The 18,043-nt window shown below is 39.5% G+C and overlaps 2 protein-coding genes across 2 annotated transcripts in view; both read left to right on the top strand.

The window, feature by feature from the left end:
• The first annotated feature begins 3,472 nt into the window (after window positions 1–3,472).
• Window positions 3,473–18,043, top strand: part of RAPH1 (Ras association (RalGDS/AF-6) and pleckstrin homology domains 1) — a 100,756-nt gene continuing 86,185 nt past the window's right edge. The window contains 1 exon segment of the mRNA XM_045480835.1: window positions 3,473–3,802. The gene's annotated coding sequence lies outside the window, so the exon portion shown is untranslated.
• On the top strand, window positions 7,615–8,768 carry LOC123599343 (ubiquitin-like). Its single transcript, XM_045480891.1, is given in 3 exon segments — window positions 7,615–8,243; window positions 8,245–8,262; window positions 8,264–8,768. Coding segments are annotated over 3 exon segments (429 nt in total). The 5' UTR covers window positions 7,615–8,172; the 3' UTR covers window positions 8,604–8,768.

The raw sequence follows: 18,043 nt of genomic DNA, 5'->3' as shown, positions 1-18,043 counted from the left end.
TCAAAACCTGGTGTGGATTTTCATAGTCTCAGCACATTTTGGAACCTGTCCTTTCTTCAAGATGAAGGGGGAAAATCAACACTAAAATTTCTGGGGAGAGTTTTTATGTTTCTATTCATTCCTGAAAGTTTCTTTATTTAAAGATACCTCAGGGCTAGGGCAACTAGATGGATGTCCTATTTAGTTAGGTGATTTAATTTTACAAGGCTCCTGCTAAATTATCAGAAAGATCATACTAAGGTAGTAATTGGTCCCACTTTTCCAATGTACAAACATTTTTACCTTATATAAGGTGGTAATCATTAAAAATTATCATAGCTTTAGAAATTATAGCAGAAAGAGCATGTGAGTGGGGTCAGAAGATGTGGATTCTAGTCCAATGTCTTCTAATAATAGCTATTTAACTTTAGGCAAGTCACTTCTCTTGGGGCTACAGTTTTCTCTACTCTAAGCCAAAAATCTGGCTTAGGTCAGCATTTCCCCAAGTGTGTTGTGTGAAACACATGTTTTATGAGATGTTCCACTGAAAAAAGCAGTTCAAGGTTGAATACATTCGGGAAATGCTGCATGTAACATGTATCTCTTAAAAAATTCACAGTGAACATTAACATATTAAAACTCCTGAAAACCACTCTAGTTAAAAAACCCACGAAATTTTAACCTAACATTTTTTCACTTATTCGATTAAAGGACAATTTTATGTTTTTAGAATCCTACCTACTAAAATCGTGTGGAACTCGAGTTCCAAACAACACACTTTCGGAAATGACAGACTAAGATCCTTTGATGTACCATATACCTGGTGTCTTTCTCCTATAGGTATTCAGCCTGTCCCCTGAAACCTGCTCTTCCTTCCGGGGTCCCTACTTCACAGAGATGGCTACTACATTCCAGTCTGGCTTCCAAACCAAAACCCTGAGGATCATCCTAGCTCTCTCCTTCTCTTTCACTCCCTCATATCCAATTACACATCAAATCCTATGGAGTCTCTCTCCTTAGTATTTCTCCCATCTAGTCCATCCTGCCCACTTCACCTGCAGCATATCTTGTCCCGGTTGTTGCCATCACCTTCTAATTTACTCTTGCCCCAGTCTGGTCTCCCTGGTCTCCAAAACACAAACTCAGGTGTTCTGGGGTTTAAAATCTCCAAAGATTTTATTATTTATTATATTTCCTGGAGTATCAAGTTCAAACTCCTGGGTTTAACACATGAGCCCCCTCCCCCTCCCCTGTTTTAAAGAAGCCCTTCTACCTTTTCCTCCCTCCTCTTTGACCCTTCTCTCTGCTTGTCTGGACAAAATGGAACTGCTTGCAGAGCCTCCAAAGCATTGTGCTGTTTGGTGCCTCCATTCCTGCACAGGCATTGTTGCCTTTGTCTGGAATGCCAGCTCGTTTCTTCCTTAACAGGTTAGCTCCTCCCTGTCACTGAACATTCAGTTCAAGAATCGCCTCCACTGGAAGGCTTTCCTGAGCTGGGAATGGACTCTACGATAGTGACTTCCTTGCATCCTTTACCCATTAGACTGTGTTCTTTTTGAGGGCAAGAGCCACCCTGCCATGACTTTCTTGCATTTGTTAGAGCTCAATAAACCCTTGTTTAATAAATGAATGGTTTTATGGTTTAAATGTTAAGAACTTGCTTACTTTTCTCAATGGCTGAAAGTGTGTTTCTTTCTTTTTCTTTTTCTTTCTTTCTTTCTGTCTTTCTTTCTATCTTTCTTTCTTAACCTTGACCAACCTAAGCACTGGGAGGAAAAAGCTATCTAAAAAGCACTCAATGATCTATTTTTTAAAGGAAGTTCAGTGAAGTGAATATCTTCCTTGTATAGTATCTCTCAGCCTGGTAATAGCGTTTGATGACAAAAGAAATTTATTAGGTCTGGCACTCAGGTGTGCATAATCTCAACAAACCTGGCCACAAGGGAAATGGGATGAAAGGCTGTAGACAGATACATATGAGTTATCACTTATCAAAAGGTTTACACTTGTTAATTTAAAAATATTTATTGTACAAGGTACTATGCTAGTATTATGGAAGATATAAAAATAAACTGTTGTATTACATTCATTAGGCAAGATCATAACTTACTAAAATAATTATAATTAGGGGTAATAAATGATGAATTCCACAGAAAGGAACAGAAGGCAAGGAACCGGTCAGCAGCACCATCTTCATTTATAAGATTACGTTATTCTACAGAAGAATATTAAAGCACCTACAAACTTGAAATGCAAAAGTGCAGTTATGTTTCTAAAGTACAAATATCTCAAGCGTGAAATGCAACTAGTAACTGTATTGTATGGTTCTAAATACCAGTTTGAACGGATTGTGCACCAGTTTGGAACAGATTGTGCAAAAAGCCTGAAACCACGTGAAAGTCCTCAAGAATATATGAAAAAAATGGAATGTAATTAACCAAACCAGGATATGGCCCCAAGACAGAGAAATGAACACTCTGGTTCTTAGAAAGGGAGCCCAGGTGTCAGAAATGGTATAGTCAATCCTTCATCTGTGAAAATTCAAGATGCAGATACTCATACTTAGCAAGCAGATGGGAAGGCATGAAAAAGGAATGTTCACTACAACTATTTCCAATCGGTCAATTGTTTTAATGCTGTCAACAAACTTACTTTGCATGTAGCCAGGCAAAAATAATTTAATTCTATTTTCTTCTCTCTTTGATGAACTTTAGGAGGTCAAAATAAAGATATAAAAACTTAAGATTAAACCTTAAAAGTCTGAGTAAGTCAAGCCTGTATCAAAATGAGCAGTATCTGAGGAATTTAGAGCTTGGTAATCCAGAAAAATGCCAACACCTTATTCCTAAACAATTTCAGTAAGGGGGGTGGGGGTGGTGACAAAACTTCAGAACGCAAGATAAGCACATTTCAAAGGTAAAAAGTAACTAAAAATCATTGAAATGTCCAATTTCTAAAAGCTTCTCAATACAGTGCATGAAAATACAGAGTTGTCGGCCAAAATGGGTTTTCCTAAAAAAATGCCTCACAGACTGTTACGACTATGGTCCTTTAAGCACCTAAGACATCTGATGCGTTGCTGGGGTGTTTGGATACGTGGATGACATAAAGGTGCATGCATACAGGTCCTTTGACAGATCTGCTCGAAGCTTCCGTGTGTCTCACGGCCCTGGGACCTAGGCCACTGGGCCTGCGTCCAACGAAAGGCGAGCAGGGGGTGGGACGGCACCGGGATTTTCCTTCCTCGCTCATTCATTCTGTGATTCACTGGTTCCTGGAGGCGGTTCACAGGCGCGCGCGGAGGAAAGGCGGAGCACGGAGCACAGCCCCGGCTGGGTGCGGTCCGGCGCCTGCAGGGAGGGTGAGCAGGGCCGGCGAGGGGGCGCGGGCGGGGGGCGCGGGGGGCGCGGGCGGGGGGCGCGGGCGGCGGACGGACGCCCGGGAGGGGCGGGCGCGGCCGCCTGCGCCGGAAGTGAGTGGTTGGCGGCGGGCGGGGGCAGCTAGCGGCGGGGCGTGAGTCGGTCCGCCCGTCCGCTCCCCGGCACTCAGCTCCGCCTTCTGCGCCTCGGCCGGACGCGGCCCCACTGGGATCGGCCACCGCTGGGCGCTGCGGCCGCCCCGCCTGCTGCGCGCTCCCGCCCCGCCCGGTCGGTCAGTCAGTCAGTCACGGTGCGCGCGGCGCGAGAGCTGCGGGCGCTCACGGCGTCTCCGGGGAAGGAGCGCCGCGCCTTAGGAGGCGGCGGGGTGGCGGCGGGAGCAGCGCGAGCAGCGCGAGCGGCGGCTGGCCAGCCCGGGGCCGCTGGAGGATCGAGCAGCTGCCGCGGTGAGTGTTTAGCCTCACCCTCGGGGCGGGCGGAGGGAGCCGGCCGGGCGCGGGCTGTGAGGCGCTGCCTCTGCTCCCGCCTCCATTTTCCCGGCGCCTGGCGCGGCCCAGCCGTCCGGGCGCGGTGCGGGCAGCCGAGCCTGGGGCGGGGTCGCTGCCGGGCCGGGCTCGTGGGACCACGCCCGGCTAGGCGGCGGCGGCGGGTGGGTGGGTGGGGGTCGTTGGGGCCTGGGCTGCCCCCTGCGCCCCAGGGGGCAGCGACGGAGGGAGACAATGAGATACAGGACCGCCTGGAGGGTGCGGTTGGGGTTGGACCCAGTGCGGGGGGCTGGTGGCCCGGGACCGCGAGGAGGAAAGGACTCTTCCCCGACTCGCCGCAGAATCCAGTGATTCCATGTCTGGGATTCCTCGGGCTTCGGTGGCCCCCACCTTCCATACATGAATTCATTGCAGAGATACAGAAATGCGGGGCGCCTTCTGCGTCTTGTTTCTAATTAAGCAGGCTAAGTAATTGCGCTCTTGCTTTTGAGCCCCCTCTCATGTTGCTGTGTCCGTGTGCATTCCCGCCGGAAATCCAAACTGCAGTTCGTTGGGGGGGGGGGGGGCGGGGGACGGTAAGGAGGAGAGGGAGGCAGAGTAATACTATTAGGATGCCTTCATTTCAAGAGTCTGTAAGATGCGGTTTTCTTATTCAGACAGTGTCTTAGGGTGTCCCCACAGTGTGAACTGGGAACCGCATAAGCCTTTACTGCTTGTAAGCACGAAGACGTTGCTGAGTATGAAATAAGAGCTTTTTGGAAGGGTATAAGCATCGCATCAAATGTGTCTCGTGTGGGGGAGGTTTCTTCTATTTTGTGGGAAGAGCAGTTGGGGAAGTCTGGGAGAACTGAAAGGTTCTTCACTTAACCTCCCCATAAGGGTTGATATGTCTGCAGCATTTCTTTTGAAGATCTGGAGAGCTGCCTGTGTGTATGTAAAATCTGTATAGGAACCGTAAAGGTAATGGGCTAGGGATAGAGCGTGAACGGATTGTTAAAAGGGTGGTAGTGAGTTCAGAGGAATATTAAATTCAGCGAATCTTTGTGGAATACCTTCTTGTCTGTTAGAGTGAGAGACACACAAAGTGGACAAGACCTGCAGCACAGCTTGATGGAAAGAGCTTTTTGAAGCCAGGGAAACCAGAGGCTCCATAAACCTGGAATTGTCTAGTAGTGTGACGGCAAAACTGTTAACTCTCAGCAGTACTTTTCTATCAGTAAAATGGGAATAACACCACCAGTTTATCTCCCCAGGTGGTTGTCAAAGAGATTGAATGAGATAATGTATGCCAAATGCCTAGCACCTTGCAAGGCTCTGAGGTGTTAGCAAATGTTGATTCCTTTCTTCCTTAGCCTACTGCTCTTGAGATTTACCTGAGGGTAAGGTGGGGGAAGAAGTTAAGGTAGATAATTGTAATGCAATGCATTATATAATAAAATGTTGAAGTAGAGCTGCAAAATGTGGGAGCAAAGAGGAGAGAGAGATCATTTCTAGATTGGGAGCACTGGGGGAAAATTCATGGAAGCTGTGGCATTTAAGTGGAACCTTTAACAATGGGTAGAATTTCAGCTGATGTAGATGGGGAGGACATTCCAAGCAGAGGTGGCACTGTCCTTTGACAGCCCAATTGAGGAGTAAGACCAATGGGGGAAGGGCAAAATAGAGACGCTCAAAAGCCTTTTCCGCTCTTGTTGAGTCTGACCTTCAAAGATTGTCTCTGTTATTTTGCTTTTTGTGTTGCGAATTTCCCAGAAACCAGATCTAGCCCTATCCAAAGAAGTACAAAAATGTCAACAAAGCTTTAATACATGAGTTTTTGGATTAGAAATTTTGTGTAATTTGGACTGCTGCTCTCTTCTGTTTGAATTTATTTTATTTTCTTTAAAAAAAAATTTTTTTTCAACGTTTATTTATTTATTTTTTTTTGGGACAGAGAGAGACAGAGCATGAACGGGGGAGGGGCAGAGAGAGAGGGAGACACAGAATCGGAAACAGGCTCCAGGCTCTGAGCCATCAGCCCAGAGCCCGACGCGGGGCTCGAACTCACGGACCGCGAGATCGTGACCTGGCTGAAGTCGGACGCTTAACCGACTGTGCCACCCAGGCGCCCCTCTTCTGTTTGAATTTAATAAAGAATTATTTGTAGATGTTTCCTCGTGGTGCATATTAGCTCCATTTGGTAGAAAAAGCAGCTGATTTTTCAGATTGAGAGGTCTCACTAAGATTGTATAGTAAGTGGCTAACAGGAGTGGAGTAGTGTGCACATATTGGGTGTGCCTCATACTCTTGGTCAATATAATTTGGTTTTCACTAATGTTTTAACACTATTTTCTGAAGAAGTGTTTTTAAGCATGTCTTTGAGAATAATTAAGATGACTTTCCTTTTGGTTTTGCTACCTTTTGGTTTTCACCCCATACATAATTACTGTATTTTTTAGATTAGCATGGTGGATGGTATCACACTATTCATAGAGTCTATAGAATCTCATGGCTTTGCTTTGGTTCTGAAGTATTTGAATGTCAACATTGTTCATCTCAAACTCTTATTTTAGAATAATTAATATTAGCAAAACAAGATATGTGACCTAGGCTAACCTCTTATCTTGGATTTTAATTCCTTTACCTGTAAAATGAGAAATTTGGATTAGATCACTGGTTTTCAGTGTGTGTTTTACTGAACTCTGGAATTTTGAGGAGGACCTTCAAGGGCTCTGTGGATGTTTCACTTAAATCTCATTAAAAATGTATTTTAAACCTACAATGATAAAAAGTGACTACTAAATGACATGCCTTATTTTTAATGCTTTACATATAAAATTTATTTAATTCTTGCCATAATTCTATGAAGTAGATTCTGTTACAGTCTGAGCAAACAGGCTTAGACTACAGAAGTATAAAATGACAGAGCTGGGTGTGAAACCATTCAACATAATTCTTAAGCTTGTTTTCTTAACTACATTTTTATACTGCCACCATAATAAAATAAATAACACACACAAATTTTTTATTGTAAAATATACAACATAAAATTACCATTTTAACTATTTTTAATTGTACATTTCAGTGGTATTAAGTACATTCACAAAGTTGTACAACCATTATCACTATCTTCAGAACTTTTTCATCATTCCAAACTGAAATTACTCATTAAATAATAACTCTGTACCCCCCCCCCCCCCCAGTCCCTGGTAGTTACTTTTCTACTTACTGTTTTTATGAACTTGACTTCTCTAGGGACTTTATGTAAATGGAATCCTACAATATTTGTTCTTTTGTATTTGGCTTATTTCACTTAACATAATGTCTTCAAAGTTCATTGTATACCATGAATCGGAATTTCATTCTTTTTTTAAGTGTGTGTATACACACACACACACACACACACACAGACACACACACACACACACACACACACCACAGTTCTCTTGGGTATATACCCTGAAGTAGAATTGCAGGATCTTATGGTAATTGTATGTTTGATTCTTGAGGAACCTCCATGCTGTTTTCCACAGTGGCTGTAGCATTTTATACTCCTACTAGCAGCGTACAATGGTTCTGGCTTCTCCACATCTTCAGCAACACTTGCTGTTTTCAGGGTTTTGTTTTGTTTTATCATAGCCATCCTAATGAGTGTGAAGTGGCATCTTATTGTGGTTTTGATTTACATTTTTCTAATGATTAGTGATATTGAGCATCTTTTCAAGTCCTTATTGACCATTTGTGTATCTTTGTAGAAATGTCTATCCAAATCCTTTGCCCATTTTTAAAAATTGGGTTTTTATTGTTGTTGTTGAGTTGTAGGAATTCCTTATATATTCTGGGTATTAATTTCACATCAGATCCATGATTTACAGTGACTTACAACCCATTGCCATGGGTTGTCTTTTCACTCTGTTGATGGTATCCTTTAATGTACACAAGTTTTTCATTTTAATGAAGTCCACTTTATCTTTTTTTTTTCTTTTGGTGCTGATGCTTTTGGTGTCATGTCCAAGAAATCATTGCCAAATCCAATGCCATGAAGGTTTTCCCATATGTTTTTTTCTAACAGTTTTATAGTTTAAGCTTTTATGTTTAGTTAATATTTATGTGTGGTGTTAGATATGGGTCCAACCACATCCTTTCACATGTGTATATCCAGTTTACAGCACCATTTGGTGAAAGGACTGTTTTTTCTCCATTGAAAGGACTCAGCAACCCTCACATACATACACAAAAAAATTTAGTTCACAAGTGGCTGGCATTGTCGGGTGTTTGGGTGTTTGTGTGTTGGTGTGGAGGTGACTCATTGTGATTGGATTTAGTGTTTTTGCATTCGCTAGCAGGTCAAAATGCAAATCTTCACTAAGACTTTGACCGGCAAGACTATTGCCTTGGAAGTGGAATCCAGTGACACCATAGAAAAAGATCCAGGATAAAGAGGCTCATTATTACAGGCAAGCATCTGGAAGATGACCAGGCTCTTTTTGATTACAATATCCTGAAAGGGTCGACCCTGTACCCTGCCCTGCATCTGAGGCGTGGTATGCAGTTGTTTGCGAAGACCCTGACTGTCAAGACCATCACTCTGGAGGTGGAGCCCAGTGACACCATTGAGAATGTGAAAGCTAAGATCCAAGATAAAGAAGGGATCTGCCCTGACCAGCAGAGGCTCACCTTTTTGCAGGCAAAGCTGCTGGAAGATAGCCGCACTCTTTCTGATTACAGCACCCAGAAAGGATCAACCCTGCACCTGGTTCTCCATCTGAGGGGTGGCTGTTAATTCTTCAGTCTTGAATTTATATACCCAATGATGGCATTACTCTGCGTTCTAGCCATTTGCCCCACTCTAGGTTTAGATATTACCAGTTTCATTAAAGCTGAATTGATGTTTTTTTCGATAGCTATTCAAAATGTTAATAAAGGTTTTGTTGCATGGTAAAAAAAATTTTTTTTAACAAATTGAGAACTATATGGGGGCGCCTGGGTGGCGCAGTCGGTTAAGCGTCCGACTTCAGCCAGGTCACGATCTCGCGGTCCGTGAGTTCGAGCCCCGCGTCAGGCTCTGGGTTGATGGCTCAGAGCCTGGAGCCTGTTTCCGATTCTGTGTCTCCCTCTCTCTGACCCTCCCCTGTTCATGCTCTGTCTCTCTCTGTCCCAAAAATAAATAAACATTGAAAAAAAAAAAAAACTATAACAACATATTCAAAACCAATTTTGAAAGAAAAAACTTACAAAATTTTTTTTTTTTTTTCAATTTAACTGAATCATATCCTGAGACTACAAAAGCTGCTACCTACTTGGAATTACTTATCTGGGTGAAATCAAAACAAAACTTTACAGTAATAAATGGTTTGCTTAGATTGTTATAAGACTATAACATACTTAATCCTTAACTTGTCTCTTTGAGTTGGTAATAAATTAATATATTTGAACATAGAATAGTATTAGCAGCACTTGTGTCAGTTTTACGTATCTGAGATGCTGTATAAAGATTTCATCTGGAGGGGCACCTGGGTGGCTCAGTCGGTTAAGTGTCCAACTTCTGCTCAGGTCATGATCTCACAGTTTGTGCCCCGCCATCAGTCTCTGTGCTAACAGCTCAGAGCCTGGAACCTGTTTTGCATTCTGTCTCCCTCTCTCTGCCCCTCCCCTACTCACACTCTATTTTTCTCTCTCTCTCAAAAATAAACAAACATTTAAAAAAACAAAAAGATTTCAGGGGTGCCTGGGTGGCTCAGTTGGTTAAGGGTCTGACTCTGGCTCAGGTCATGATCTCACTGCTCATGAGTTGCCCCTCTGTGTCAGGCTCTGTGCTGACAGCTGTGAGCCTGGAGCTTGCTTCCGATTCTGTCTCTGACTCCCTCTGCCCCTCTCCACTCATACACAGTCTCTCTCTCTCTCTCTCTCAAATATAAATAAACATTTAAGAAAAAAAATAAAGTAAAAAAGATTTCATCTAGACATGCACCCCAGTGTTTATAGCAGCAGTATCAACAATAGTCAAAGTAAGAAAAAAGCCCAAATGTCCATCGACTGATGAATAGATAAAGAAGATGTGGTATATATATAATGGAATATTACTCAGCGATTGAAAAGAATGAAATCTTGCCATTTGCAACAACATGGATAGAACTAGAGTGTATTATGCTAAGTGAAATAAGTCAGTAAGAGAAAGACAAATATGATTCCACTCATATGTGGAATTTAAGAAACAAAACAGATGAACGTAGAGGAAGGGAAGCAAAGTAATGTAAAAATGGAGGGAGACAAACCATAAGAGACTCTTAAATACGGGTAATAAACTAAGGGTTGGTGGAGGGGTTTTGGGTCGGGAGGATGGGCTAAATGGGCAAGGGACGTTAAGGAGGACACTTGTTAGGATGGGCCCTGGGTGTTTTTTGTGAGTGATGAATCACTGAATTCTATTCCGGAAATCATTACACTATGTTAACTAACTTGGATTTAAATAAAAAAATTTCATCTGGGAAAGTTTTATTGGGAAATATTAGAAAACCCCCAAATTACATGTTCTCTAAAGCTTCATCCCATGCTCTTACTGCTGTTACGTTAAGATGTAATTTACCACATGTTGGGGCAGATGTCTTAAAATACATCACTCTTGATTTACAGATTGGCTTTTAAATTTTTTTTTTTCAACGTTTATTTATTTATTTGGGACAGAGAGAGACAGAGCATGAACGGGGGAGGGGCAGAGACAGAGGGAGACACAGAATCGGAAACAGGCTCCAGGCTCTGAGCCATCAGCCCAGAGCCTGATACGGGGCTCGAACTCACGGACCGCGAGATCGTGACCTGGCTGAAGTCGGACGTTTAACCGACTGCGCCACCCAGGCGCCCCGGCTTTTAAAACAGTATATATTTTGCTGCTAATAAAATACATATTGTTTTTCTTCGTTGGGCAGAGCTAGATGTAATGGAGAAGTCAGAAGAGCTAGGTATTCACCCCTCTAAAACAGAGAGGATGCCAGTTTAAGTGCAGGATACAAGGAATCAGTAGAGAATGTAATCACGGGAGCAGAGTCCAAGAAGAAAGCACATGGTACTGGGATTTGAAAAAGGGGAGGGATTAGATTTAGAAAAGAAAGGACAAGTAAGTCATCCCTTTACATGAGAAGAAAAGGTTGGGAGGTCCATAATGGTGTCTTGTCATTGTGTGACACTTAAAATTTAAGCCCCCTGGTGAAGAATAGTTTATCTGGAGATAATTGGAACTGTAAACATTTTAGATAGGCCTAAATATTGTAGAATTGCAGTAAACCAATTTTGTAACGGTTCTTAAGAGGTAGATGCTTTTTTGGAAAATACCTTTAAAAGAATCTTGTTAAATTTGATATGTGAAGAAAAGTGTTAGCTAAGTGAGTACAGCAAAACAACTATATACAGTATATTCTTTTCTTACCCCAGGTTGTTCATGCCTCTATCCATGGTTCTCAGACATGCTTTGTTCTATTTTTTTCCAGTCAAAATCTCACTTACCCTTTGTGACCCAGCTTCATACACCTTCTTTGTGAAGCTGTTAGACACCAAGCAGAATTGCTTTCTTCTTCATTTCTGTAGACCTTACTTGATTTGCTTTGTGTTGTAGATAATTGTACTGTCTTAAATTCCCCTGAATTTTGGATTATTGGCCCTGCTTTTACTCATCTGAAATACCTCAGTCCCTTAAGTAGAATAGAAATTGAGTAAAGTTTTTAATGAAAACTATTATTTGAAGAATTATTTACAGTTGGTTACATCTCCTGAAAGGATTCACTAAAATCTAATAATGTCTAATAGTGTTTACTTTATTTATAAAGAATAATTCTTTATTGATTAGTTTATTTTATATTGTAACAAATGGTTTTAGAGACTAGTGAAGGGAATCATGATCCCCTTATCTATGAGTGGAGTACTTTATAAATGTTAGTAATGGCTACAAAACCTTTTTGTTTACAATTTTAAAATAAATACATATTTTTTAAAGCAGGAGCAATGACTCTGCTGCATTATGTTTGAAAAAATCTTGGGTTTACTACTTGGTAATACAGAAATTCCAAAGTCTGCATCTGAAATCTGTTTAATTTGGTACTTGGTTTTAATGCTTGTCTTAACTAGAAGGCAGCTTATATAGGGACATATACCCAAAAAGAATAAGTATATATTTGGCTGTGCTTTCTTACTGGAGATACCCATTGTTTAATTTCCATCCATCACTTTTGCAGATTTAGCTAGTAAAGTTTGCTTTTCCAGTGTGAGGATTTGCACTGATATATTTTTAATAAATGTGTTCAAAATCCATAGAAAACCCTGGAAAGCATTGAAAGACTTAGAAAATGGTTTCTCTGTTTTTAGGATATGTGAATGATTCAAGATGACACACCTTGTTTTCTTTTGGAAAACATATTTTCTTACTGAGTTTTAAAATGTCTCATTGATTTTTAAGGTACAGATTAACCAATTTTTTGTTTTTGCTGTTGAAAACAGTGGCTAGGTGGTATGCTACTATAGTCACCACAGAAAGTCCGCAAATTTAGACTCTTTGTAAAAAAATAAATGCTTAACTTTTTGACACCTCTTTTTAAATACTTTGCCATGAAACAACTAATAAACCTGTTTGATATAAACTACGATGGTCACTCCTCAACTACATCAGTAAAATATTATAACACTTGACAATCTTCTTGCTTCAGCTTGTCTTTTGCTGGCAGTAGTTGCTTTTGAAATTAAATCTTACTTCCTGCCCCCAACTTTCTTTTGTTGAAATCAAAACAGCTGCTTCATGAAGGATTATATAATAGTTTTTCCATAAAATACTGTTTCTATTAAGGAAATCGTTTACTGTTGAAACTGTATCTTCTCTGAACCCATTTCTTGTAGCACATTCCAAAAAGTCGTGTTCTTTATTTCATTATTGAAAAAGAATCTAGCAAATACTATCACTGTCTCAGAGTACTTAGAATCACTTAGTACCAGAATACTTGGATTACTTTATATCAGGTGTGATTGATTGGTGGCCATAATGAAGATGCCAGTGTCATTTTGTGTGTTAAGGAAATCTATATATTCTATTACCTTATATTATACTTAAAATACATACGTATGATACAGATTAAATACAAAAAGAGCTCCTAATACGTTCTTCTTAGATCATCACTCCTACCTCCTGGGGTAGAGTCACCTCCATTTTAGAAACCACTATACAGTCTTACTGAATTATTATTGTTAATGGACCTTTCAGAAGAGTTCCATTTCGTAGTGTATAATATTATTATATGAATCCATCTTAAAAATAAAGCACTTAGGGGACACCGGGGTGGCTCAGTTGGTTAAGCATCCATCTCTTGATTTCAGCTTAAGTCACGATCTCCCAATTCCTGAGATGGATCCCCACGTTGGGCTCTGCACAGTCAGTGCAGGAGGATTCTCTCTCTCCCTCTCTCTTTGCCCCTGTCCTGCCCCCATTCACTCACTCTCTCTCTCTTTCAAAATAAAAAAGAAAGACAAACAAAAGTACTTGGGACAAGATATTCTCATTTTCTTAATGTTTGGGAAATGATGTTTATAGAAGAAAAATATGTAAAGTGAGACTTCACAGCAAAGGGAGACCTAAAGAAAATTCATTCTTCACCGCGATTGAAATTATAGACTTTTTTCAGAAACTTAAATTTGGATTTTGCATTATGCTTTTGAGGATTATTGAAGGTGAATTAAAGGTACCAGTTAAACACTTAATTTAGTTATTCACTAGTTTTGATAGACATAATTTTTCCATATTCATAGTGAGCATTTTTTTCCTAACATTTCTAGTGAGATCTAAAACATTTCTATGACTACCCTTTACCTTCCCCCACTCTCTCTCTACTTCTCCCTATCCTAGGTAGTTACTTCTCCTAGAAGCAACTACAACCATAGGTAAATTTTGCCTTTTCTATAACTTTCTATTAGTTGATTGTGCATATGTACTCTTTTATCCCTGACTTCTTGCACCCAGCATGATGTTTTTAGACACATGCATGTTATTGCTTGCGTTAGTAGTTTGTTTCTTTTTATTGTGGAGTAATATTCAATTTTACAAGCAGTGTGTACCATAGATTGTTTATCTAGTTTCCTATTAATGGACACCTGGGCTATTTCCAGTTTGGGACCATTGTGAAGACAACTGCTATGAATATGTTTGTACAGGTCTTTTTGTGGACAGATGTTTCATTTCTCTTGGATAAAGGAGTCAGATTGCTAGGTCATAGGTAGATGTTATATCCTCTTTTAAAAACTTTGTATTGAGGGATGCCTGGGTGGCGCAGTCGGTTAAGCCTCCAAATTTTGGTTTTGGCTCAGTTCATGATCTCACAGTTCGTGAGTTTGAGTCCCACGTCAGGCTCTGAGTTTCAGTGGGGAGCCTGCTTGGGATTCTCTGTCTCCCTCTATCTTCTGCCTCATTCTCTCTCTTTCTCTCTCTCTCTCTCAAAAATAAACACTTAAATAGAAGTAAAAACAGTATTGAAGAAAAATATACAGAAAAGTACACATATCATAAGTGTACACTTTTACAACTTGACTGTTTTTCTGTAACCAGTACAGAGATGAAAAAAAGAAAAACACAGGTGTGCCAGAAGCCCCCTACCCCACATCTGCTTCTCTATACCCCTGCCCCTCATGGCTAGCCACTACCTTGACTCTAATTCTGCCCTAAAGTTTTTTGGTTTGCTTGTTTCTTGAAAAATTTTTCTTTTACTTTATTGAGATATAATTTCCATAAATAAACTACACACTAAGGTATACAATTTGATGTGTTTTCATACACACATGAAACCATCACTGCAATCAAGATAGTAAACATTTCCATCGTCCCCCAGTTTCCTCATAACTCTTTGCAAGTCGTATCTCTCTTCCCCTCTGTCTCCAGGCAACCTGTCACTATAGAAGTATGATTATACCTGTGGTGGAAGTGGAAATAAAGAAATTAATTAATAAATTAATTAATTAGTTTTTAATTTTGAAGAATTTTATTTTTTAACTTCAAGTAATCTACAGAGTGGAGCTCGAACTCACCACCCTAAGATCAAGAGCCACGTGCTCTTCCAACTGAGCCAGCCACGTGCCCCTAAAACATTTTAAATAAAAGTGTAAAACATGATAGACATCTGCATATACTCATCAACTGTAGTAATCAGTTTTTATTTTCTTCAAATAACTTATTTGAAGAGATACAATGGGTACAGCAGAAATCTTCTCCTGGATAACAGTTTGTGTTGTTCTGCTTCGTGTTTTAGTGCATTTAATACACATATCCATAAAATTTTGTTTATTGCTGTTCTGTGCTTTTGAATTACATACAAGCCATAAACTATATTTGCCTCCTAAAATTTTCATTTTTTTTTTTCAACTAGATGGCTTTACAATATTCAGGCTGATTCTTCTAGATCTGGTTCATATTTTTCTCAGAATGAGCCAGTTTTTCCATTCACCTTTTGAATGCTGTGGTGAATTTTTTTGTACATTTTTCCTGACATTTGTCTCTTAAGTACTTGGACACTTAGAGGTATTATTGCAGGATCTTTAGATATGTAATCTCCAAATGGCTCTCTGAAGTGATGAGGAATGTATGTACCTACCAAAAATGTTCCTCTTGTTCCACATCCTCCCCCACTTCTGGTCTGGGTATTTTTTTTTAGTTTGTTTCTGGAAATATAGTTATCAGGATAAGGAGTATGAGGTTCTGCAGTATATTCAATGAAATTTTTCATCCATGGAAGTTGTGTTCTTTCAAAGGTCTGTTAAAGAAATTTTTTCTGATCACAGACCAAAGCTTTTAAAGAGTTTTGAATAATGGCATTGTTGCTTATGTTTATTTACAGTGGTATAAAAGTGTTTTCTCTAAAGATACATTAGCTGTCCTAGCTATAAACCTGTTTCATCCTGGAGAATTGACTAAAATACACTAACTCCTATGTTATGACATCTGTATAGATAATTTGGATGATTATTTGGCTAACAACCCCTGACTGATTTTACTTCCAGTACGTTTTTTGGGGAAACATATTTAATTTTTTGTAATCATGTATAGTAGAGTAAAAATACAGTTATCAGCTAGTTGGTGAATGGTTATAACAAAAGAGTAGAGATTATTTATTCTGAAAATGCTGAATGTGTCCTTACAAAATTTGTCTTTAAACTCCCCCACCACGTGCTTGTGTGTGTGTGTAATATAAAAACATTTCAAATTTAAAATATTGTACCATGTAGTAGGTGCATTCATTTTAAAAGTAAAAAGTATAAACGGTATAAAAGTTCTGTTTTGTTGTTGGAGACTTTAATAAAATTGCCTGAGGGGAGGGACCCTATTTTACTCTTTATATAGCTGTATTCCCTGTAACTTACCAGTACAGTGCCCAACTTCATAGTAGTATTTCATTACACATTTATTGAATGAACAGTATTATTTCTTGTCAAAGAGTACTAATCTGAAGTGAAACATTACTATTTTTTTGTACAAATAAGCAGAGTTAATTCTATTTGAACCTAGAATTGTCAATATTCTCAAATAGTAATTTAAACTTTGTTCTTTCTTGTCTTCTGAGAGAGAAGCATGTAGGTAACAGTTGTCCTAAATTGGTATGTTTTATTATAGAGGAACCCAACTCTGGTTGTATTTTTAACCGAAAAGGAAAGCTAACCTGTGAATTCACTTGGAATGCCTCATTTGTTTTGTTTCCTAAATTCCACATACTAGTGAGATCTTATGGTATTTGACTTTCTCTGACTGACTTATTTCACATAGCAAAATACTCTCTAGCTCTGTCCATGTTGCCATTTATCCAAATGGCAATATTTTGTTCTTTTTTATGGCTGAATAATATTCCATTGTGTGTTTATACTATATCTTCCTTATCCATTCAACAGTCAGTAGTCATTTGGGTTGCTTCCATAGTTTGGCTATTGTAAATGACACTATAATAAATATAGGGGTGCATGTATCCAGTGTTTTTGTATTTGGGGGATAAATACCCAATCGTGCAATTACTGGATTTACATTCCCACCAACAGTGCAAGAGGGTTCCTTTTTCTCCATGTCCTTGCCAGACAGTTGTTTCTTATGTTTTTGAATTTAGCCATTCAGACAGGTGTGAGGTGATACCTCATTGTAGTTTTCTTCTGCATTTCCCTGATGATGAGTGATGTTGAGCATCCTTTCATGTGTCCTTTGGCCATCTGGATGTCATCTGGAGAAATGTCTGTTCATGTCGTCTGCCCATTTTTTAATTGGATTTGTGTGTGTGTGTGTGTGTGTGTGTGTGTGTTAAGTTGTATCAGTTCCTTATACGTTTTGGATAGTAGCCCTTTATCAGATGTGTCATTTGTAGATACCTTCTGCCATTTAGTTTGGTTGATTGTTTCTGTCACGGTGCAGAAACTTCACATTTTGAGATAGTCCCAGTAGTTTATTTTTGCCTTTATTTCCCTTGCCTCAGGAGACATATCTAGAAAGATGTTGCTGTGACTGACATCAGAAAAATTCCTGCCTGTGCTCTGTTTTCAGGTTTCAGGTCTCCTATTTAGGTCTTTAATCCATTTTGAGTTTATTTTTGTGCATGGTGTAAGAAAGTGCTCCAGTTTCATTCTTTTGCATGTAGCCATCCAGTTTTCCCAACACCATTTGTTGAAGAGATGTTCTTTTTCCCAATGGATATTCTTCCTGTTTTGTTGAAGATTAATTGACAGTATAGTTGTGGGTTTATTTCTGGTTTTTCTGTTCTATTCCATTGACCTGTATGTCTGTTTTTATGCCAGTACTGTTTTAATTACTACTGCTTTGTAATATAACTTGAAGTCTGGAATTGTGATACCTCTGGTTTTGTTTTTCTTTTTCAAGATTGCTTTGGCTGTTTGGGGTCTTTTGTGATTCCATGCAAATTTTAGGATTGTTCTAGTTTTGTGAAAAATGCTGTTGGTATTTTGATAGAGATGGAATTATATCTGTAGATTTGCTTTGGGTAGTATAGACATTTTAACAACACTTGTTCTCCTAACCTATGAGCATGAAATGTCTTTCCATTTCTTAGTGTTGTCTTCATTTCTGTCATGTGTTTTATAATTTTCAGATTTCAGGTCTTTTACTTCTTTGGTTACGTTTATTTGTAGATATTTTATCATTTTTGGTGCAATTGTGAATGGGATTATTTTCTTAATTTTACTTTTTGCTGCCTCATTATTAGTGTATAG

This window comes from Leopardus geoffroyi, chromosome C1, assembly GCF_018350155.1.
Source record: "Leopardus geoffroyi isolate Oge1 chromosome C1, O.geoffroyi_Oge1_pat1.0, whole genome shotgun sequence".
Classification (NCBI taxonomy): domain Eukaryota; kingdom Metazoa; phylum Chordata; class Mammalia; order Carnivora; family Felidae; genus Leopardus; species Leopardus geoffroyi.
Note: the sequence above shows the minus strand (reverse complement) of the source record. Positions and strands in the feature narration are given on the sequence as shown.